This window comes from Microtus oregoni, unplaced genomic scaffold (genome assembly GCF_018167655.1).
Source record: "Microtus oregoni isolate MIOR12 unplaced genomic scaffold, Mior012 000004F_ref0000308, whole genome shotgun sequence".
NCBI lineage: Eukaryota > Metazoa > Chordata > Mammalia > Rodentia > Cricetidae > Microtus > Microtus oregoni.
Window position 1 is genome coordinate 32,497,482 of NW_024543063.1, and position 22,887 is coordinate 32,520,368.

Here is a 22,887-nt window from a genome sequence, read left to right on the forward strand (position 1 = left end):
CAAGTATTACACAGAAAGAAAAAGTCCGGCATGATGGCTCATGCTTGCAATCCCAGTTCTGGGAAGGCTAAAGAAGAAGGATCATCATATATTTGAGGCCAGCCTGACTACCGAGTGAGACTCCTTGACAAAAGCAAACAAAATAACAAAACAGGAGGAGAAAGGAAGAGAAGAGAAAGTGGCCAGCAATATAGCAAGGTTGGCTTCTTCAGAGCTGAGCCTGAGATGCAGCTACCCATGGTGGTCACATAGGTGGGGTCAGGGAGAAGGAACAGGACGCAGAGGGTCCTACAGAGAACACTGGAATCCACCCCACCTGGATGCAGGGGCAGACCTCTCTGTGTTCCCCCATGGGTCATTGTGGTCTCAAAGCTGGGCTGGGACAGAGGCCTGCAGGAAAGGCAGCTGATCCGGGGACCAGCCCTTCATTCCATTGCCACAAAGGTTGGAGGCCATTGGTCTGAGGACCAGGACAGGCACCCTCCTCCAACCTGATCTGTAGCCATCCTCATCCATAAAGGACAGGGAGCCTGCTGCCTGGCAGCCCTCTGCCCACAGCAGCCAATGGGATGCTCTAGGAAGCTGGGAGGATGGGAGTGTCAGCTGTCTTGGCCAGCGAGTGCATGGCACTGAGGGTTCAAGCTGTGCCTCGTGGGCTTCAGCCAAGAAGTGATTTTCCCAACCATTCTGGGGAGCAGGCTGAGTCCATGTCACCCAGAGTAAAGAAGGTACCGGGGCACTGTCACGGTAGGGGACTGTGCCAGGCAGGCCTCTCAAGTGACCATTGTGGACACGGTAGTGCTGCCCCTGAGGATGGAAGTCACCTGTTGAGCTTGTGTTTGAGAGGAGAAGCGTAACACTCCAAGGTCCCGATGGGGTGGATCCTACCATCGCAGAAGTATGCCCCAGTGTCTTAGGCATAAAGGCAGGACAGGGAGGTAGGGAAACGGTGCCTAGCATAGCACATAGTGACAGCATGTTCTAGAACCTTCTGTGCTTCACAGAGGACCTCTTCCCACTGTCAATAATGGCAGTGTAATAATGCATTGCATGGGTGTCTCTTACCACAGAAATCACCACTGGGTCCGACCTGTGGATCTTGCTTTATTTTTTGTTTTACTTACTTCATATCTATTTATTTATGGTGCAAAGGACTGAATCCTGGGCTTTGCACACACCAGACACAGACTACAAACCGAGTTAAACCCTCACTCAGCCACACGTTGCCTATTTATAAGGGCTGATATTCATACACAGTATCAAATTTGTCCTTACGACATATCCCCAGAACTAAATATCTCAGTCACAAGGAAGGTTTTCTCAAGGTCTTTGGCAAGTGATCCTTAGAAAAGGCCATGAGAATGACCACATCCTTGTCATCACCAACCACAGAGTGACATTCTAAAGCCTGGCGCGGCTCTGGAGAGCAATGGCTACCAGAGAAGTGTGTTCACCTGATCCCTTCGACCCAGGGATGGAACTGTGTGGACACACGCTCTTCCAGGAGATGAAGGTGGAAACAAAGTGGGCAGGACACTGAGGCAGGCACCAAAGGTTTCATCCAGGAAGCCCTAAAATGAAGTCCCAAGAAAGCACAAAAAGGAAAAACCAAATACTGAGATGATAGTCTCCCAGAACAGGAAGGGCCTAGGTGTTGACTGAGGATCCATATCCCTGCAGAATGAACGGAAGGACATGGCAGCAGGAAGTTTCCAGAAAAACACAAAAATGGAGCATACAAGATATGTATACTAGTGGCGCGCGCCTTTAATCCCAGCACTTGGGAGGCAGAGGAAGGCGGATCTTTGAGTTCAAGGCCAGCCTGGTCTACGTCGGAAATTCTAGAACAACCAGGGCTACACAGAGAAACTGTCTCGAAAAACAAAAACGAAACAAAAGAAACACTACCCAACAGACAGAATGACACAGGACTGCACAACAGCAAGGCTTCCCTGACGTGAAACTGAGCCCCCCACAAGGCACAGACTCTGAATAAAAATGATTTTTCATCTGCAGTCTACACCAACATGTTAATCAAGCGATCAAGACACACAAACGTGACCTTCTAGGCATCCTTTCTCAGAAAGCTACTGCAGGATGCGGTCCACCAAAACAAAGGAAGAACCTAAGAAAGAGGAAGACAGGGTGAACAAATGGGGATGATGATGGAGGGGCACTGAGATGAAAAATCGGCCTGGAAACAGACTTGGATTTGCATGGTTACAGACAGAGACCTGACAGGTGTGAGAGGAAGGGCTGCATTGAGAGGTTTTCTTATTGAGCATCTGCAGGGTGGGGGGGAAACTGACCAATGATTTAAATAAAACAATACAATTAAAAGACAGTCGATTGCTAACTCAAATTGTGCACGGAAAATGTACATTGGGGAACATTGCTTGGCTCAGCAGTAATCTAGCTTGCAGTGGCAAGGATGAAAAACACCAAGTATGGATTCCACTTTAAAGTTGTACTCCAAGGCTGCAGTGGCCAGGGGAGGGGATGGGGACGAGAATCCGAGGTTCTCCGTCTTCTGGGGTAGGATGTTGAAGACCTGACACCAACCGCATGCTTACAGAGACAAGGTCAGCCTCTGGAGGAATGTGGTATCTAGTTGTGGAATGTGGCATCCCTGGTGGCGTGGCTTGCTTGAACTCTGAGTCTACCACACACAGTCTTCATAAGCTGTGGGCACATGAGTTCTCAGACGGGATTAGGGACAGGAGAAGACAGGACTGACAAGAGGGAAAGCAGCCACCAGGGACGAGTCAGACAGCAGATGGAGGAAGCAGGAAGGTGACCAGAAGGTGGCCACTTTGGAGGACACATGCATCATGTTTGCATAACACAAACATGGAGTCAGGAGAGGTCAAGAGCAAACCCAGAGTCCAGCAGAGCTGTGAACACAACCCCATCGTCATCTCCACACTGCCTGAATGAGAGGTACCATGAGCAGCATAGGGTCAATGCAGCTTGAGGAGCTATCTGCGTGGTCCACCTCAGCCTGCGAAAGAACAAGCCTGATGCAGTCAGCTTTGTGAATGACAGGCTACACCCTAGTGGCCTGACCATGTGGACTTCATAGTAACACTTCTCTTGGCTGACCACTGTCCACACTGGAGCAGCATGGGGATGCTCTTCATAGTCCTAGTAAAATAGTTAATGTGACTTTCACAGCAGTTAGGGTTTAGAGAAGTACAGTGTTTCTTCACAGTGGTCCCCAAAGTCTCTCTGTCTCCAGAGAGGTTCCTTGGGTCTCCGTGAGTCCCCAGGGAGGTCCCCAGCATCTCTGTATGTCCCTGTATCCTTACCACCTTTCTCCAACTTCCCTCTACCTGATGGAGAGCAGGTTGCTGGCAACTCAGAACCTCGGGGATGGAGACGTGACCTTGGTTCTGCTCATCATGCACACGGCAAGCTGTGGTCCTCAGCACGCAAGGTCCAGGGACTCTCAGTGGGTAGCTGGCCTGCCTCAAGGGTTGGGCTGCAGGGCATGGAAGGAGGACAGGAAGAAGCCTATGCCAGAAGGACGGAGCTGAGCACTCAAAACGGGTTTCCCTACCATGCACCACGTTCTTGGCAACCCCAGCCGGCCCATCACCTTACAGCTTCTGCCAAACATGGTCCTGGGGCAGGTTCAGCTTCCAGAACATGAGATGTGACTGGAGAAGCTTTTCAAACATTCGGCCTCATGTCACCCCGCAGTAAGCATTTCCTCTAGTGTCACGGGCTGGATCGGATACCACCGGGGCCAATCCCTAGCAGAGAGCTATAGGGAGGTGGCAGGACCTTTAAGGCACTGGGGTGTGCCCTTGAAGGCTATAATGGGGTCCACCTGCCCCTTCCTCTTGTGTGTCCACTATGGTATTCCCACCATGGTGTGCGCCTTCCCACAAGCCCAAAGGCATGGAGGCCAATCTGGCCTGGGATCTCCAAGCCTTCTCTTTCTCTATACAGTTTGATTAATCTCAGAAATTCATCACAGTCACAGGAAGTAAACCACCACACTTGGAGAAAAGAAAGCAAAATGCACACATCTTCCATGTGAATGTTCACCATGACGGTCCACAGCGATGATGTCCACACAGCCCAAAGACAGAAGCCACCCACACATACACCACTGGAGGAAGGACAAAAACAGTGCGGTCCGTCTTGACAACAGAATATTACTCAGCTATGGAAAGAAACAACACTCTGACACCATGTGCATGGACCTTGGACACATGAACGTTGGTGACAGAAGCCAGCTGCTCAAAGCCACCCCCAGCTTGGGCAGATCCAGAGGATTGAGAGCAGGTGACCTTCGGGGGCTGAGATTGAAAAACAGAGAAATGATCCTTAGGTGCCGGGTTTCTTCCTGAGACGGACAAACTGCTGGACGACAGACAGCCTGTGCTGATGATTTAGGACTTCAGGACACTGTAGAAACCACCAAGGTGCACGTGCTTCATTTTTTATTGTTGTTTTGTTTTGTTTTGAGGCGGGATTTCTCTGTGTAGCCCTGGCTGTCCTGGAACTTACTTTGTAGACCAGGCTGGCCTCAGACTCACAGTGATCCACCCGCCCCTGCCTCCCGAGTGCACGGATTAAAGATGGATGCCACCACTGCCCAGCAAGCAACATGTTTCAAACGAGTGAACTATGAATGGTGTAGATTTTATGTCAATAAAGTTGAGTTTATTTTTTAGATTAATTTATTTTACGCACATGGGTGTTTTTCCTGCAGGTCTGTCTGTGCACCATAGGTGTACCTAGTGCCTCTTGAAGTCAGAAAAGGGTGTCAGACCCTCTGGCACTGGGGTTACAAACAATTATGAGCTGCTGCCTGGGTGCCAGGACTGACCCTGAATCCTCGGCGAGAACAAGGGCTCTGTGTCTGTTTTGCTTCTAGGCCATGGGTCAGTGGGAAACCTCCATCTGCACCCAGAGGAATGCTGGGCCTCTGGTGGGCTTCACCAAATTTGGGGAGGCAGCAACAGCCTTCCTTTTCCCTGACCATGGGGTGAAGGGGTCCTGCTCCCTTCTGCTGGTCATCCAAGTCCTCCATCTAGCCTAGAAGTGGGAACAAACAGGGATGTTCTATTATCGTTACGCTCAGAACTACTCAATCCGTTCTGGGGCTCTGTGGAGACCACCCATGACAAGGACTTCCCAGAAAGCTGTGCTGCGGGCCAGGGGTATGGCCCAGCTGTACCCCTAAACCTCCACGAAACACCCAAAACCAACTCAGAGGATCCACGTGTCCCATGCAGAGAGGAGGCTGGGGCTAAGGCCAGCCTTGGTCTGTGATTCCAGCCCTGGCCTTTTGTAAGGAGAGGTAGGATGGGCAGGGGCTGACCAAGCAAAGTGGGTAGAGATCACATTCTCTTTTCACTGGCCTCAACTTGAAGCCAGGCCTGTGACTGTCCTCCATGGAGATGGCATGCCCAGTCCCAATGAACACAAACACAAACAACCCTGGACAGCACTGCACAGGTGGCCTGCCCTGGCTGTGAAGTTGGGGATCAGCCTCCCACCCACTCTGCCGGACACTGGAGTGGCCAGCCAAGGAGGCCCGGGGACAAGGACAGCAGAGGTTGTACCCCTACATCTGCCCCTGCAGCCCCCAGGGACACCAGTCAGGGAAAGGGACATCCATGTGGAGAAACTGAGGGACAGGGTGGCTTCGATGAGGGAGGGCAGAAGAAAGCCCAGCTCTCAGGAAGCCCAGGTCAGCCTTCTTGGGTCCCCCAGAGGTCTCTGGGTACTGAGGTTCTCTCTGGCTATTGTCTGACAGGCTTGGGGGCTTCAGTGTTCACTGGGCAGCTGAGCTCAGACTCAAGCCAGGAAGAGAGGAGACAGGTGGACTTTCAGGAAACTTCTTTCAGTTATGAAATCGGAGCACACAGACACAGGCTGAGGAAGGGTCAGCAAGGGGACGGGAGGCAGAGCACAGGCCTGAGGTGGCCCTAACGCCATCAGCGCAAGAGAGCAACTGGCCACCTACGTGCCTGTGCTACTCCCACCCCCGCGCCCCTGACCCCCATCAATGTCTTTCTAGGTGTGAACTGCCTTCTAGAGTGTCAATTGCAGGCAAGGTCACCCCTAGAGCAGGGTAATGAGGTCACTGTGCCACCCACAAATGCCAACCATCCCTCTCTAGCAAAAACAAAGGAGAGATGCTTCCAGGTAATCACAGCCCTGTTCCCACAGTCCCCTCCCTAGAAAGCTGCTTGTCTTTCAGACAGCACCAGTGTGGAGTGGACCCTAATGCTTAGGGCCTCCCTCAGCACCTGCCCCCCAAAGCCCAAGTCCTTCATTGGCTCCTTACAACACATCTTCACTTCAGGAATGAGCCCAAATCTTCACTACGTACATGCACCCTCATGCACACGCAGAGACAAATATGAAGTAAAAAAGTTAGACTAGTGATGAGAACCCAACTATGGATATACTCAAAAACAAACAAAATAAGCCGGGCGATGGTGGCGCACGCCTTTAATCCCAGCACTCGGGAGGCAGAGGCTGGCGGATCTCTGTGAGTTCGAGACCAGCCTGGTCTACAGAGCTAGTTCCAGGACAGGCTCCAAAGCCACAGAGAAACCCTGTCTCGAAAAACCAAAAAAAAAAAAAAAAAAAACAAAAAACAAACAAACAAAATAAAAACCCAAAATACTAACGCATGCATTGGAAGAGAATGAACTTTTATGTGAATTATATCTCAATAAAGTTATCACCCAAAACGTTATCAAAATGTCATTTTCTCCCTCTCGGGTGCAAAGCACAACACACACCGGCTTCTGAGCATGCCCATGGGGCTGTGATAGCGACTGCCGTGGCTTCCTTTCTGTTACTGTGGTAATAACTGACCAAGAGCAGCTTGCGGGGAGGAAAGGCTTCATTTGGCTCCCACTTCCTTGCCACATCTATCACTAGGGAAAGTCAGGGCAGAACCCACGGAGGAACACTGCTTACTGGCTTATTCTACATGACTTGCTCGGCCTGCCTTTTTATAGCATCCAGGACCACCCGCTCAGGGATGGCACTGCCCCCAGTGGGTTAGGCTTTCCCACATCAATCGTCAATCAAGAAGCTGGCCCACAGACTTGCCCACAGGACAACCTGATGGCGGCAAGTCCTCAATCAAGGTTCCCTTTTGTCAGGTGACTCTAGTTAGAGCAGACAAAAAAACCGAACCATCACGCTGGCCTCAGAGGCTGCTCCACCCAGAAGTTCTGGGAGGTCTCCCCTGGCCTTCCTCTGTGTTGGAAACTCTTTCTGTGGAAACCGGTCATGGCTCTTCCTGAAATGAACACTTCCCCTTCCCAGGGACAATGAGCAGGAGACGGGTGCTTCTTGAGGGGTGACGGTCCTTGGGACCTCAGCACCGCCGTAGTAATCTCCATTGCCCAACCCTGCACATAGTGCAAGCAGCCTGTCCAGATCCCCCAGATGGCAAAGGCTGTGTCCCTGACCCAGCCCTCCTCACTTCCATGGCTTCTCGGAGCAACAGCTGCACATTTGCCCAGTGGGGTGGGGGAGCTCCGCTCTCCCTGCCTGGAGACTGAGCAGTCAAGGTCTGGGATGTTTGCTAATGCAACCCAAAGGAACATTTAAGTTCATTCTGCCGAGCTGGGGGCCAGGTTCAGGCCCAAGAAAGACGCTGGGTACCCTATGCTGTGGAGAGGGAGTCGGGGTGGGGTGTCCAGTGGAGGTAGCAAATGCAATGGGTGGCAAAATCTGCCTCTGCCACATGGCCTCAGCCCCCACTTTCAGATTTACTCTCCTGAAGAGCCCTTCTGGCTCTGGCCATCTACCTGTTCATGTCCTTGCTGTGCAAGAGGAGACCCAGCAGAGCAGGTCCAGGCATTTGTGGTGAGCACAGTGTTCCTCTCTGGGGCTCTGTGAACACCTCGAAGGGTGCAGAGCACCACGAGACTGCAAAGGCCTTTATGTTTCTGCCAGAGAGTGAGTGGTTTTGTCAAGGGGCTTAGCACTTACTGGGCAAAGCCCTACCAGAGATCAGCCTGCTGCTAAGCTGAGACCACAGCCAGAGCTCCTCACTGCTCTGGTCTCTTATCTATAAAGGAAGGGGGTGGCTGACACATGACCTTCCGTCAGGAAACTAGGGGATGGTGGCGAGATTATGGACGCCATTTGGGTTCTGCTGTCCATCAACCACATGACCTCAATAAGTCACACACATACACACCATGGCCCCCACTTTTCTAATCTCTTTGAAGAGAGCAGTATGTAAGTTATGTATTCTGGATTACAGTTTGGGGGGGCTCTAGGTTGTGACTGTCAACTCTGTCCCACTATGGGCGAGGCAGTGCACATGGTCACAGGTCTGCAAGAGGGAGGTCACAGCTGTGGCAGTGGGAGGGGGAGCTGCTTTCTCACAGTGCGGGGGGTGGGAAGAGGCTCACTTTAATCTGTCCTTTTCCTTTTATTCAGTACAAGTTTATGGTTCCTACATTCAGGGTATCTTTCCAACACGGTTATTTCTCTCTAGAAATGCTCTCACAAACACACCCAAAGGTGGTCTCACCAGTGCCCTAGTTCAATCAACTCTCCAATCAAAATTAGCCATCATAGCCACAGAAAAGGCCACCTGAAGACAGTGGCAGAGACTACAACATCACCACTGAGCTTGGAAATGTCTAGCCTACTTTGCATATATTTAAGGAGGCCCCTGAGCAGCTTCCTGAAGCACTGACCCAGGGTTTGACACTTGCCTCTGCCACAACCATCCTGGGGTCCATCTGCTTTTCTCAAACACCAGCCTGGGATGCCACTCCCTAAGAGTCTCGTTTCCACAGCCTTGAAATACTTGAAACAAGACCAGGGCACCAGCAGAGAGGGATGCACGCTCAGGGTTCTGATGTAAGCTGGAGTGTTCTGGACCAACAGGGCTTCTCTAGAGGCAGGAATCAGCCTCACCTGGGGAACTCATGGGGCATCCCCAGGGCTCAGCTGCCCCTTCACCTGCACTTCTGGGTGAGCCCAGGTGTCCCACAGAGTGCTCCAGACACTACTCAGCTGAGATAGGGGTACACCAGGACCACACAGAGTGGTTCTAGTGTGTAGTGGGTTGGGAGGGACCCAGTCAAGCCACGGTTCTCAGAGCACTCCCTGGACTGGCACCGGCCTCACCTGAGTCTGTAAGATGTCTATGTTTCTGAGTGATATCCCAGCCCAGAAATTCAAGAAGGCTAACAATCTGTGTTCAGGCTCTCCTTCTGCATGGTCCTGTCACAGATGCTGGCCTAGACTCGGAGAGGCAGCCCATGCCTTGCTGGCTGGCAGGAAGCACCAGGTCTTAGTTCTCAGGACGGCGTTTGCACCTTAGAGCCCCTCCTAGACTTGGGTGACCAGACAGCACCTGCTGCACAGGATGAGGTCAATGCCCCACCCCAGAGACTAGGAAACTGAGGTAGAGGCTGGAGTGGAGGATTCTCACGAAGTTAGGAACCTGGGGTGAGCTTCCAGACACAGCTGCCCCCCCCCCCCTGCCCTGGGAGGTCTCTGCTGCTCCTTCAGGATGCACGTGAAACACTGGCTTGTGAGACTTGCCCTCAGCATCCCTAAAGTCTGGCAGGACAGACACCAAGTTATAGTACATTTTTTTTTTTTTTTGCATCTGTATCCAGACGGCCTGCTTTTCCAGGAGACCATGTCACCCTATTTCTTGTTTCTTTCTTTTATCTGGTCTCCTCTGCTCCTGTAAACCAGGCCCTGCACACAGTAAGGCCCAGGAAACAAGCGCAGGCAATTGCAAGGCGGGCCCTGTGGCTGCACTGTCTCCTGAACACAGTAGCTGCTCTGTGAGAGCCTCTTGATGTCCCAAATGCTTCCATCTGAGGAAGGCAGCAGCCGAGAGGTGGTTCTCCCGCAGGCAGAGAGAGGGCCACGGACCACCTCTTTCCAGCACCCTATATGGTCTGTGCTTGCTCAGTGGGGGTCCAGAACCATCTCCAGACATGAGGGCATCTCACTGTTAGGCCAGTATCACAATTAAATGTCTCAAATGCTGATTGTCCACGTCAGTAATAAAATACTATGGCAGGGATATAGCAGAAAGAGGCCAAATGGGAGGCTGACCACAGACATACATCGTATGGAGATTTTTCCAGCTGTCCAGAGGAAATGGACATCAGGAACAATGAGGAAAGTAAACGTTACCTTCATTTTCAAGTTCATGGAGTAACCACCACATGCTGGCAATATTTAGTCCCTGGCCACAAGGCAGTGCCCACCAGCAACACCCCTTCCTGCAAGGGGAGCACACACCAGGCCATCACATCCTGCAGGCCTTTCTGCAGTGACAGGAACAGTCCCTCTGTCTGCTGTGCACCACAGCAGCCACTGCTCCACAAACCATAGAGCATTTGAGATGTGGCCGCTGCACCAAGGAGCTGACTCCTTACATTGCCTTGCATTTAATTAGATTCAAATGCAAATGGTTGCACGTGGCTAGAGGCCAAGGCCAGTGGGGTGGGCAGTCCTGGCCTAGGTGATTAATCCATTAAGGCCAATCTAAAGAGAAAGCACAAGACGCTCTCTCGTCAGCCACCAGACAGAACCATTCCTCCGTCTGCCTTCAGCTGCACACCGGCCACATGCCATGACCCCAGCAGACAACCGAAGAGGGTCGTAAACCTTGGACTGCACTTAGGGCAGTCAGCCTTCCTGAAGCTTCACCCAAACCCATCTCAACAGCACTAGAAGGTGAGCAGGGCGTAGCATGGGATAAGACAGACCAGCCAGTAGACACACCGACTAGGCACACAACAGACAGGAGAGTTCAGGGCCAAGCATTTACTCTTGAGCCCAGTGGGTTTGGCCCCAGAATGTCATCTGCTTGACTTCTGAGTCCACAGCAATAGGTGAGCCGGGGCGCTGTCCAAGGTGCTGAAGATCCTCGGTCCATCTCAGAGGAGCCACCCACCCAGATGTTAGCCAGCTCAATTTGAAACCCAGGTCAGAAATGGCTCATTGGGTAAACACGCCTGCTGATAAGCCTGATGATTTGTGTCCATTCTGCTGGACCCACATGGTGAAAAGAGAGAACCAAGTCCTGCAAGTTGTCCTCTGACCTCTGCACATGGAGCTTGGCACACAGGAGCCCAAACAAATCAACACATCAATCCCTTTTTAAAAAAATGGACCCCAGAGCTGGGGATGTAGCTCAGTTGATAGAGAGCTTGCAGAGCACACAAGAAGCCCTGGATTTGATCTCCAACAACACGTGTGTGTGGCGAAGCACACCTATAATCCCAGCTCAGGAGGTCAAGGCTGGATGATAAGAAGTAAAAGTGGGGCGGCCAGGCGATGGTGGCGCACGCCTTTAATCCCAGCACTCGGGAGGCAGAGGCAGGCGGATCTCTGGGAGTTTGAGACCAGCCTGCTCTACAAGAGCTAGCTCCTAGACAGGTTCCAAAGCTACAGAGAAACCCTGTCTTGAAAAACTAAATAAAGTTAAAGGGTCATCCACAAGTACATAGAGAGTTCAAGGCCAACTTGGGCTACACAAGACCCTGTCTCAACAACAACAAATGGGCCAATGAGGTAGACAAGTGGGGAAAGGCACTTTCTGTGTGAGCCTGAAGAAGAAGGTTGTCCTCTGACCTCTACACACACGACGTGGCAGGTTCACACCCACACATCATACACACAATAATGACAAATTTAAAACTTGCTAAGCATTTTTAAAAAGGGATCTCTACTTAAGAGTGGAAGCATAAGGATATCTGAAGGATGCAGGCCAGCCTAGGCTACAGAGTGAACATGAGGCCAGCCTGGGCTACAGAGTGAACATCAGGCCAGCCTAGGCTACAGAGGGAATATCAGGCCAGCCTGAGCTACAGAGGGAACATCAGGCCAGCCTAGGCTACAGAGGGAACATCGGGCCAGCCTGGGCTACACAGTAAGCCCCTGTCCCAAAAGGAATAAAATACAACAACTATGCCAAAAAAAGCCCAGAATCTTATCCAGTGGCATCTCCTCCGCGGCCAGCAGGGAGGGGCTCCTACGGAGACCACGGGCAAGCATAGCCCAGGAGCCACACCAAGAACTGTGGAGTCCTAGGGTGCTGAGGAGGACGTGTCCTCATCTGGGACACTGGCACTACCTCCTCCAGAGTCACCCTCTCTCTAGCCCAGGTCCTCACACCTCAGGTCACCAGACACTCCACGCTAGGCGCTCTTGGATACCACTCTCAAGGGAAATGCTGACCCTCAAGGCTGACATCAGGGCCCCAGTGCCAGCAGCTGGGGCTGGGGTCGGGGAGGGAACAACTTCTCACCGACCCCTCTCTCTCAGCTATAACTGGAACACAGAACTAGTCATCGGCTTTCTTGCTCTTTCCACCTGACAGAGTCTGTCACCATCCCCCTGCCTCAGCAGTGAAGAGAGACACAGAGTCCAGGGGAGAACATCTGTGGGCATGGGCTGATGGGCTGGTTGTGGCCCCTTAGTCTAGAGTTTTTCGATCAAAGCTTCCCTCACAGTCCAGCATGGAAGGTAGTTTATGTAGCCAGGCACGGTAACACGGACCTGGAATCCCCAGCACTCAGGAGACTGAGGTTGGAGGATCACCAGTTCAAGGCCAGCCTAAACAACTTAGCATACCCTATCCAAAATAAAATTAAAAAAAAAAAAGTGAAAAGGGGCTGGAGACAGAGCTCGGCGGCAGTGTCCACTCAGCACAGCAAGGCCCTGGGTTCTGTTTGTGTTGTCTGATAACAGTTTCTCTTCACAAGGAGCAGCAATGCCAGAGGCTTACGTTTAAAATGGAAGCAGCTGCACCACCTTTTCAAGAGAACTCCACATTTACAGGGCGGCAGGGACTCCCAGCCCTCAGCTATGGCAGAGCAAACAAAGCCAAGAGATACATGTGGCTGCTTTGGGGGACGGGGTGGAAGATCCGAGGGTGGCAGGTGTATTGTGCGCGTGTGTGTGCGCGCGCAGGCGCCTGGGTGGATCTGAGTTCTTACTGTGGGTGTGTGTGATGTGTGTGGGCTGTGGAATCTGGGCCGGTGAACGGGACCTGCTCGTATGGGGAGTGGGGAGGCCGGGGCGTACAATGACTCATCTCTCAGTGTGGGAGGGTTTATGGGGGGGGGTGACTTTTTGGTCCAAGGCATCCAGAGGAAGCCTTGTTTACCTTCAGAAAGAAAGGAGGTCCCAGGGTCTCAATGCAATAACAGTGATGGGTGCCAGAGCAGGCATCTGCATATACCCAGGGTGCTGCCCCCAGCATGGGAAACATGGATGTAGGAGAGGCAGCCAGCAGTTCACAAAGGGAGTTTATAAAAAGGCAAAGCAAATAAAAGCTAACTTAGAGTCCCAGCTCTCCTCAAGGCTCCTGGCTCCGAGTCTCTGTTGCCCAGTGTGTGACATGGGAAGTGTAAGAGACACGGTAAATATCTCCTGTCACCTCCGACTGTCACCTGTACCGTGACCTCAGACCTGCCTGTGTTGTTCTCCCAGGAGCTGTTCACAGATAGGTTCTCTGCACATGAACTGGAAAGATAAAACGAATGCCCACTTTGTCCCTAGCAGAGCCTGGGACTCCACCCTCAGCTCATCCTCGCCCACTCCATGGTACTATCCTTTTGCAAAGACAAAGGGACAGAAGCTCAGAGAGGTTAAGCCACTTGCCCAGAGTCACAAAGCAGATCCTTGGAAAGACCAGGACTCAAGGCCAAGTGGCCAGTGCCCCAAAAGCTTGTCCTCCTGTGGCCCCCACCCTGTCCCTGGGGCCTCATATGGACTCACATCAGGAGCGATGCCTAACTGTGCCTGGGGGAGGGCAAGCCGGAGGAGGACTTGGCAGAAGTGTCCCTAGTTGAAGCGGATTTTGTACCAAGCGCAGCTGAAGGCAGAGTACATTTTCTGCTCGTGGCAATCACTGCTTCTCCAAGTCAGCCTTGGACACGGAGCAAAAGTTGTGGAGTTATGTTGCTCACCTCTGCCCCAAACTCTCACCTCTGTAGAAAGCCCGAGGTGTGCTGAAGTTGGGACGATTCACTCAAGAGAACCAGTCATCCTCAACTGAGGACAGTGTGCCCACCAGGTTAGAGGATGTGGTTCCCAGGCCTTGACCCTCTCCTGCAGTTGATCACACCCCAGCCAGAGTTCACAAAAGGATTTCCTCAGGGAAAACTGGGTGGGGATGTCCCCAAAATTACCCCTTCCTAACAAAAAGCTGATCATGCTCAGAAACTTGGATCTGGACACCTGTACCTGAATGTACAGAGCAAGAAGGGCCGGCTTGAGGTCAGTCCTGCTCTGCCAACAGCCAAGAGTTGGGGAACTGGCCCTGAAGCCCAGACCCACATGCCTGCCATGCACTCAGGGAAAGTGCTAAGAACTGTGATCGTCTTGAGGGCTGCAGGACAAAAGGAGCCACCCGGGCAAGGTCGGATCATAAGAAACAAGGAATCGTGGTCCCAGACCCATAGGACTCTGCTACAAGGCGAGGCTCTGAACCTCCACTCACACACAACCCTGGACCGACTGACTTCACCTTCAAAGCAGGCTGGATCAGGGAGGATTTGGGAGCAGGGAATACTACAGGAGGCCAACGGCTTGGAAAGCTCCCAGGAGAGGGCCAAGATCCCCAGGAAGTCATCTATGGGATGTTCTCAGTCCACCAGGCTCTGAGTCTCTGGAGGACCCAGTGCCTGCTCCCAACTCCCCATGGAGAATCGCTACCATCCTCCTAAGTGAACACTTGGAAAGATCATGCCTGCTTTGTCTGCTTCTGAGTTCCCAGAGCTTACAGCATCTGGCCATAGTAAGTGTTCAATAAACATTTGTTGATGGGAAGGTAAGAATTCTTTAAGCCAATGGAGATAGATGTGGGTGTGGGCAGGCCTGGGCACAGCCCCCCCCCCCCCTCAAGTGCTCTGGGATTCTCCCTTTCTGATAGGTCCAGTCACCCCAGGGCACCAAGACAGCTGCTCCAGAGCAGAAACCCCTAGAAGACAGTTTTGCAAAACAGTCTATCCAGAGCCCTGAGTGTTGACTGCCCTGGGCCACAACTGTCTGTTAAGGATCCCTGCTGGGAACACCAGGCTGCTTGACCACCCACTTTGGCCACCCACACCTGCTGCAAGGACCTAACCAAGACTGTGTGAGTACACGTGCGTGTGCGCACACACACAACACACATGCACGCACACACACACCTGGAACCTCAGGAGGGCCTCAATGCCCCAGGGTCAGGGAAACTCTCCAGCCTAATCCACGAAAACAACAGTACAGAAAAGGCCACCTGGGACCAGGGCTGGGCAAGGCGCAGACAGGCAGGAGCATTATATAATTAACTGCCCAGACTCCGCCTCCTCTTCGGGTAATAACGAACCCTGCCTTTCAGTTGCATAAGCCAAAATAATAATTACTTTCCAGCCCTGATCACTCCTTGATGTGTCCGGGAGCAGGTGCTGGCTTCAGGCACCGAGAACACACACAGGCTCCATCGGATCCCCGGCAGAAGCCCAAGTCATTGCTGCATCTCACTCCCTTCCCAGGCATCCATGCCCGAAAAATCCGAACCCGCCCAGGCCCAGAGGGAGGCAAGAGAACAGCCTCTTGGGATGAGCGCCAGGGGGTGGGGGCGGGCTCCAGGCAGAGTCGGCTTTGGGGGTCTGATTTCCAGGACCTCTAACTATTGCGGAGGTCTTAGCACTGCTGAGGAGTGGGCACGGGAGTGTCCAGATAAGGTGGAGGCTGCCAAGCCAGCCAGGACTTCTGAACAGAAATCACCACACTAGCAGTTTCCTGGCTTTCAGCACTGGCTCAACCCGGACTGTGGTGGCATCTTACACCGGAGGCGCAGAGCGAATCCCCAAACTAAAGGTGAAAATGATTCAGCCACTGAACGGCCAGATTCCTGGGCTCCCGCTAAACAGATGGGCCTTCTCCCTCCCTCCCTCCCTCCCTCCAGCAGCCTGCTTCGACAGCCTGTGTCCAACCACCTAGAAGTTTATTGCCTTGCTGTTTGGTTGGCATCCCCCGCCTCCGGCGCTCCCAGCGCTCCCTCTCCATTGGCTTGGGTTGCTTTAGGACTGAGGGAGGCCCTGGGCACCGCAGGAAAACAAGAAGCTAAGCGGGGCCTGACTTTGGGGACACCAGGCGGGCAACACTACAGGGAGGGGAAGGGTCTATCTTCAGACCCTTCCTGCCTTAGCGGGTCCCAGAGGTGGCAGAGGGCCCGGCCTGGCCTTCCGGCAGGTGCACATCTCAGGCCTGCTCCTCAGGATATGCCGAGACTTTGGCTCAGCTGCTGCTGCAGGGGCCTGGCCCTGCTGCTGGAGAGCCCCCAACCCTTGGGTTGGCACGGGCCACTGTCCCCATCAAGCGTGGGGCAACCTGTGGCCAGGGGCCCGCTGAGGCCTCCTGGGAACCTAAGAAATGCCCCAGGAGCCCATAGCCCAATTGGAAGGCGAGGCTCAACTTCCCGGGAGATAAACAGAGGGAGAAAGAGGGGGACGGTCCCCATTCCTCCCCCGCCCCCGCTGCCCTCACCTACCTCCATCCGAATAGGTCTCCGTGCCGTAGCCATCCTGCAGTCCGTTGCTCCAGGTCCCTTCGTATTTGGCCCCGTTGCCCGTGCACTCCCGCACACCGTAGCGCCCCTTAAATCCGTGCGTCCACTCGCCCTTGTACACCCACTTCCCCTTGCTCTCCAGGCCGATGCCGTGGCGCTTGCCCTGCGCCCAGGTGCCTTGGTACGTGTTGCCGCTGGGCCAGGTGTAGACGCCCAGCACCTCAAAGCCGTGGCTCCACGAGCCGGTGTATTCGCCCTGGCCCTTTGGGCCGGTGCAGACGCCATGGCCGTGCGCCTTGCCGTCCTCCCAGCCTCCGCAGTAGGACCCTCCATCGTCAAAATTAAACCTACCCCCACTGGACATGCATGTAACGCGGTTTGCGAATCCCGCAAGCGGTGAAAGAAAAAAAAAAAAAACCAAAAACAAGGCGATCAACAAACCGGAGTCTTGGTTGGCTGGCTGGCTTTTTGTTGCGATGCTCTTTTCGGGGGGGTGGGGACGGACGGAGCACGCCCGCGACCCCGCGCGCGGACCGGCGGCGGCGTCTAGGTCCGCCCGCGGCGATTGTTCATTTTCGAGCTGCGCCGGAGCCTGACCAGCGTCTCGCGCTCCCGCTGGAGACAGGACCGGGAGGAGGCGGGGGAGGGGCGGCGCAGGGCGGGGGAGCGGCTGGTGCCCGCGGCTCCACCTCGCCGCCAGGGCCCCTCGCCGCGCGCCCCGGGAGCGGGAGGGCGCGGGGCGCGGCTCAGGCCCGGGCGGCGGGGCCCGCGGGCGGCGGCGCGCGCTGCTGCACCGATCCCGGCCGGGCCGGGCGGCGGCACTGCGGCGGCGTGCGCTCCGGGCCCCGGCAAGCGCGCGGCCGCCTAGAGAGGGGCGCTGGCGGCCGCGCGCGCGCACGCGGGGACCCCGGGGCGCCCTACCCCTCCCCCGGCCCGGGGTCCGGCCGGCGCGCCCCAGCCTCCCCTGGCAGGGGTTGGGATTTAAAGGGACAGGAACTGCGTAACGGGAAGGAACCGGGCACCGCGAGCGCACGCCGCGGCCAGGAGCCGGGAGGAGTCGCGGGCGCCGCAGGCAGTGGAGGGCCGCGCGGTCCCCACCCCGTCAGCTCAGAAGATGCCAGCACCGCGGCCCGCGCTGGCCACGATTTGACTGTGAGGCTCCTGGAAACCACAGGTGGTTTCTCCCTGTGACACGCAACTCCTTCCTTCCTCCTTCAGGGCACTGGTGGTCCCTAGGGTGGCGCTCACCTCGGAAAACATGCCTTTAGCAACAGCGTTTAGCCCCCTCCAAAGATTAATAGAAAGTTGGGCCACACGTTTGCATCTTGGAGCAAAGCCACCCAAATCCTGTGCACCCTGTACCCTGGCCAACAGGTATTTCCCCCCACTCCAGAATCAGTCGCTCGTTGGGGTCCCTACTCCGCGTCACTAGGTCACTCTCCACTCATTACCCACCCCCATCAAGAGATGCTGTCTGATTCTTGGACCTCAGCATCCTGGGACTAATTGAAAGTGCATTTCCTGGATCATCAATCCGAAGACAGGAGCCCGCATCCCCTGCACTCCCGGAAAGCATACAGGGAATGGCTGCGGGTGGTGCAGTGTGCTGAGGGGGGGGGGGGGTCGAATGGCTTTACAGCTTCACAAAGTAAGGGTTAGTTAGGAGCTGGTGGTGATAGGTGGCCCTTTACAGCTTAGGCTCAGAATCGCTGCCCAGGCGGTGGGGTCCCAGGCTGAGAGCAGAAGCAGTAAGGAGTGGCACCTGCAGCTAGCCAGGGTCTCCACTGGGAGAGTCGCCAGCGGCTAAAAGAGAACCCCAGATTTCAACCCCAACCTCCTGCTTTAGGCACAACATCCTCTCCTTAAAGACCACCAGCCAAGTGACAGTCTCTCTTCTTCCCAAGACTTTGGGAAAGCGCCAGTTCCAGCTCTGAGTCCATGGTTTTCTGTCCCTCTGGTCCCATCCCCTTCAGGGGGTCCTCCGAATGCCTATGGTGGGCGGCTGGGTGCAGCACATCTTGGACTTCATCAGAGGTTGGCAACGTCCTACCATGCGCCTGGGGGGCACAGAATCGCCGTTCTTCCAGACAGCACTTGCTATCCTCAGGTTTAATTTTGCTTCTGTATGTTTTGTTCATCTAAGTGGGTACGGAATAGGATGCTGAGTCTGTTAGCTGTAAATGAAAAACCATCAATTGTGAATATGTGGTCAAATGAGGTGCAGGTTCAAATTCTGATTCCAGTTTCCAGGCTGTGTGGCTTGGGGTAGCCACTTTATGTCTCTGTGCTCAGTTGCCTAACCTGTAAAGTGGGGCTAGCAACAGTTCCGATAGGGTCGCTGTGAGGATCAGGTGTCCAGCATCTAATAACTATGAGGGAGTGTGTCTCTGTGGTGTGGGGATGGGATACCTGGCTCTCAACCTGCTCCCTTCCCCTCCATGCCACCACTCTGGCAACACACTGCGTCTTCTTCATTTTATTTCCTGCCCCCTTTTGCTGACTCGGCAGCCCTTGCTTGCACAGCACTGCATGGCAAACACATTCCCTCTGGGAAGAGGTGATGGCCTCAAGCCAGATACAGGGCACTGCTCCCCCAATCATGTATGCCTTTTGCTCCCTGCCATTTTGTCCACTCTTCCCTGCACACCCCACCTCCTCCCCCACTCCCAGGGTCGCTCAGGCAGTGACCTGCTCTCCTCTCTGGAGTGCAGATTTTTGAGGCATGTTTGTGCACTTTGAAACTGTTTTCCCCCATAAAGTAGAGCTGGAGGTATTGATTGCATCTAAGAGGAATTTTGCCAAAGTGATTTAAACACAATACCACCCAGCAACTTCAGACAAGAGCCAAGGAAGAGGCAAAGCTCCCCCTCGCAAGCAGGATTCTGCAGCCTCTCCCTGGGTATGAAGCCAGGGCTCTGTGTGTTTGTGCTAGGCAGGTGCTCTACCACTGAGCTGTGGCCTTAGTCCTCCATGGACTCTTTGGGTGCTGAGCTTGGCTGGAAACAGAACCTCCGTGACCTCCTGTGGAGTCACACACTCCTTGTCTAGAAGACTGCCTGGCCCTCCTGGGTAAGAGCTTTGCTAGTGGGAAAATAGTGACAGTTGAGGTCCCAGCACTCCTCCTAGCTTCAGGTATCACTGTTTATTTTCTGGTCTCTCCCAAGCCCAGGATGCTTTCTGGTTGTAACCTGGTGGTGGGCGCTCTGGCTTCTCTGTGTAGAGAAAGTCCCCTTTTTATCTCCACATGAGCCTCTTGTCTCCTTGAAAGAACTCGAGGGACTGAGGAGTTAGCTCAGTGGTAGAACGCTTGTCCAGTATGCAGGAGGTCATGGGTTCAAGATCTGTTACCTGCTCGTCCCCAGAAGGAAATTCTAATTAAGGTAGAACTGAGAACTGACAGGAAATTATTTCAAACTGTCGAGAAACACCTATTAAAATGCAATACTTTGGGTATGAAGAGATGGCTCAGAGGTCAGGATCTCTTGCTGCTCTTGCAGAGCGCCCAGGTTGAGTTCCCAGTATACTTACTGGATGGCTCACAGCCACCTGCAACCTCAGTTCCAGGGACTCAGATGCTCACTTCTGGCCACTACAGGTACTGCACACATATGGCAAATATACATATATACAGATACTCAGATGCACACACACACTCACACAAAATAAAGGCATAAATATTTTAGAAAAGAACTCAGCCACCCTCTAGTGTCACCTGTATTTACCATGTCCATACTCTTCACCCTCGAAGCAAAATCTCTTTTATGAAGTCTTCTTTGGTGTGTGATCAGCCCTCCTCCCACCCCTAGGTGGGTTCTGCCTTCCTGTCCCCTGAACCCCAACTGGCTTGCAAACACAACAGAAGTTAGCTCTTGAGCAGTGAGTGGCAGCCTTGGACTCTTGGAAAGCTGCTGGGGCTCAGGGCAGTTGCCATTGCTGTAAGACAGCCGAGAGAGAGAGAGAGAGAGAGAGAGAGAGAGAGAGACCCAGAGACAACCAGAATCCAGGAAGAACCATGCACACACACTGTCCTGAGAGGAAATCTTCCTATTCCAATCTCTTCTGATTCACAGTCTCTGAATAAACTGAACTGCTGTTTTAAGAAAAGGGTCACACAAACTCTAACTTGTTTTTATACAGTTTTGTTGTGTTGTAACACAGCTATGGCCATCCACTTAGGGTCTCCATAACTCTCTATCAACACGGACACTCAAGCAGGCTAACTGAGCAGTTCTATTAGACACCACATAGTTCACAAAGCTGACCTCATTTCCCACTTGAGTGATTTTTGCTTGTTTGTTTCAGACAAGATCTCACATAGCCCAGGCTGACCTTGAATTTCTGATCCTCCTTAGTGCTGGGATTACAGGTGTGCACACATCTGTGTTACCTGCTGCTGGGGATTGAACCCAGGCTTTCTCACATGCGAGGCAAACACTCTGCTAATCAAGCCCCCTTCCCTGCCACCTACTCACGGCTTGCCAAGTGACCGGGTTGTGGATCAGCCATAACTAATGTTCACAGACCAAGGGGCTTATGTAGTGGTATCTATTGCTCAAAGTCAAGGTCCCAGCTGACTCAGTTTCTCCCCCTGACCTGCAGTCATGGCCACCTTCTCACTGTGTTGGAGCTCAAGTCTGCCTTCTTCTGAGTCCTGCAGTCAACATTTAATTTCTGTGCCCTCTGTGCTCTTGTTTTCTCTATTGCAGTCTTCTCTCCCCATCACAAGCATTGCTTATACGGACTCCTGAATCGAATCCTGTGAGACAGATTCAGCATGGGCCAGCGAAAGCCAGATGTCCACTCCTGGCCCAGGAACCCCAGTCAAGGAATGGTGTCTTGCCTTGTGATAGCAGGAAGAAAGTGTGACCGCTCCTTTAGTGCACCTGGAGGAAGCACAGTACCAAGTCAGGGTGGGCATCTTGTGGATGGCAGGGTTGATTACAAGTTGACAGTAATGGTGATGATGGTGGTGATGGTGGTGACTATGATGGTGATGGTGGTGATGACTAGGGTGGTGGTGATAGAGATTATGATGACGGTGATGATGGTGATGATGACGGTGTTGATGACTAGGGTGGTGGTAATGATGATGGTGATGATAATGGTGGTGGTTATGATGATGGTGATGGTGGTGATGACTAGGGTGGTAGTGATAGAGATTATGATGATGGTGGTGATGACGGTGGTGATGGTGATGATGATGATGGTGATGGTGATGGTGATGATGATAATGGTGGTAATGATGGTGATGATGATGGTGATGATGACAGTGATGATGGTGATGATGGTGATGGTGGTGATGATGCTGGTGATGGTGGTGATGATGGTGGTGATGGTGACGATGATAATGGTGATGATGGTGGTGATGATGCTGGTGACGGTGGTGATGATGGTGGTAATGGTGATGATGATGATGGTGGTGATGATGGTGATGGTGGTGATGATGCTGGTGATAGTGGTGAGGAAAACTTAAGCTTATGTCCTTGACTGTAGTCAGTACTTTACATTTGCTGTTATCTTTAATCCTAAAATAACTTTATGGGGCAGGTATTATTATTACTGTTATTATTATTATTACTGTCATTTTCCCCTTTATAGATGAGGAATCTTGAGGCTCAGACAGGCCAAATAATTGGCCCAAGGCAGACATGAGCCATGGGTGTCACAACACAATTCTGCAGCCACAACTTCCCTGTCTACTCCCTGGGTAAGGTGAGTGTTGCCCTTGGACAAAAGCATATTTGAATAATTAGTAAATCATTGTAGAGTGAATGCCCATGGAAGGACCTCCCAGGTCTGGGAATTGAACCTTATCTTTGAGATCCCAAACCCCATATAACCTACTTTTATAGCCTATTTTTTGCTCCTCTCAGACAAAACTATGAACCTAAATTAGTGATTTTTGCTTTTCTTTAGCATTCCACAGCCTGTGCTAGTTGGCTTTGTCTCCCTTGCTTCTGAATTTCATGGTGTGGAATCATATCATATCCATTCTTTTTGCCCAGCCCTGTGCTTTAGATTCATCTGCACAGCTGTACCTCTTGAGTTCCCCATTCTGACACGAATATTTTTTTTCCTAGTGTTTGGGGCTGTGCTACTCACCTTTAACAAAACCACTATAGCATAATACCTGAGGCAGCTAACATTATCAAGTGAAAAGGTTTGTTTAGCTCTAGGTGCTAGAAGTTCAGGGACATAGAGCCTGCTTCTGCTCAGCTTTGGGGAGGACCCTCTCACTCAGCATCATATCCCAGTAGAGGTACACGGATATGTGTGAAAGAGTTTACATTGCCAGATGTGTGATAGAGAGTCTGAGCCATAATTCCCCTCCAAAGAGCACATTCCCAGTGGTC

General features: G+C 52.9%; 1 protein-coding gene across 1 annotated transcript in view; it reads right to left on the reverse strand.

Annotated features, from left to right (window-relative positions):
- The window catches only part of Jph3 (junctophilin 3), a 52,270-nt gene extending 34,754 nt beyond the window's left edge, over nt 1-17,516 (reverse strand). The window contains exon 1 of the mRNA XM_041650136.1: nt 16,517-17,516. Within this exon, the coding sequence (XP_041506070.1) occupies nt 16,517-16,898 (382 nt within the window). The 5' untranslated portion in view covers nt 16,899-17,516. The remainder of the gene's footprint in view (nt 1-16,516) is intronic.
- Between the last annotated feature and the right edge of the window lie 5,371 nt (nt 17,517-22,887).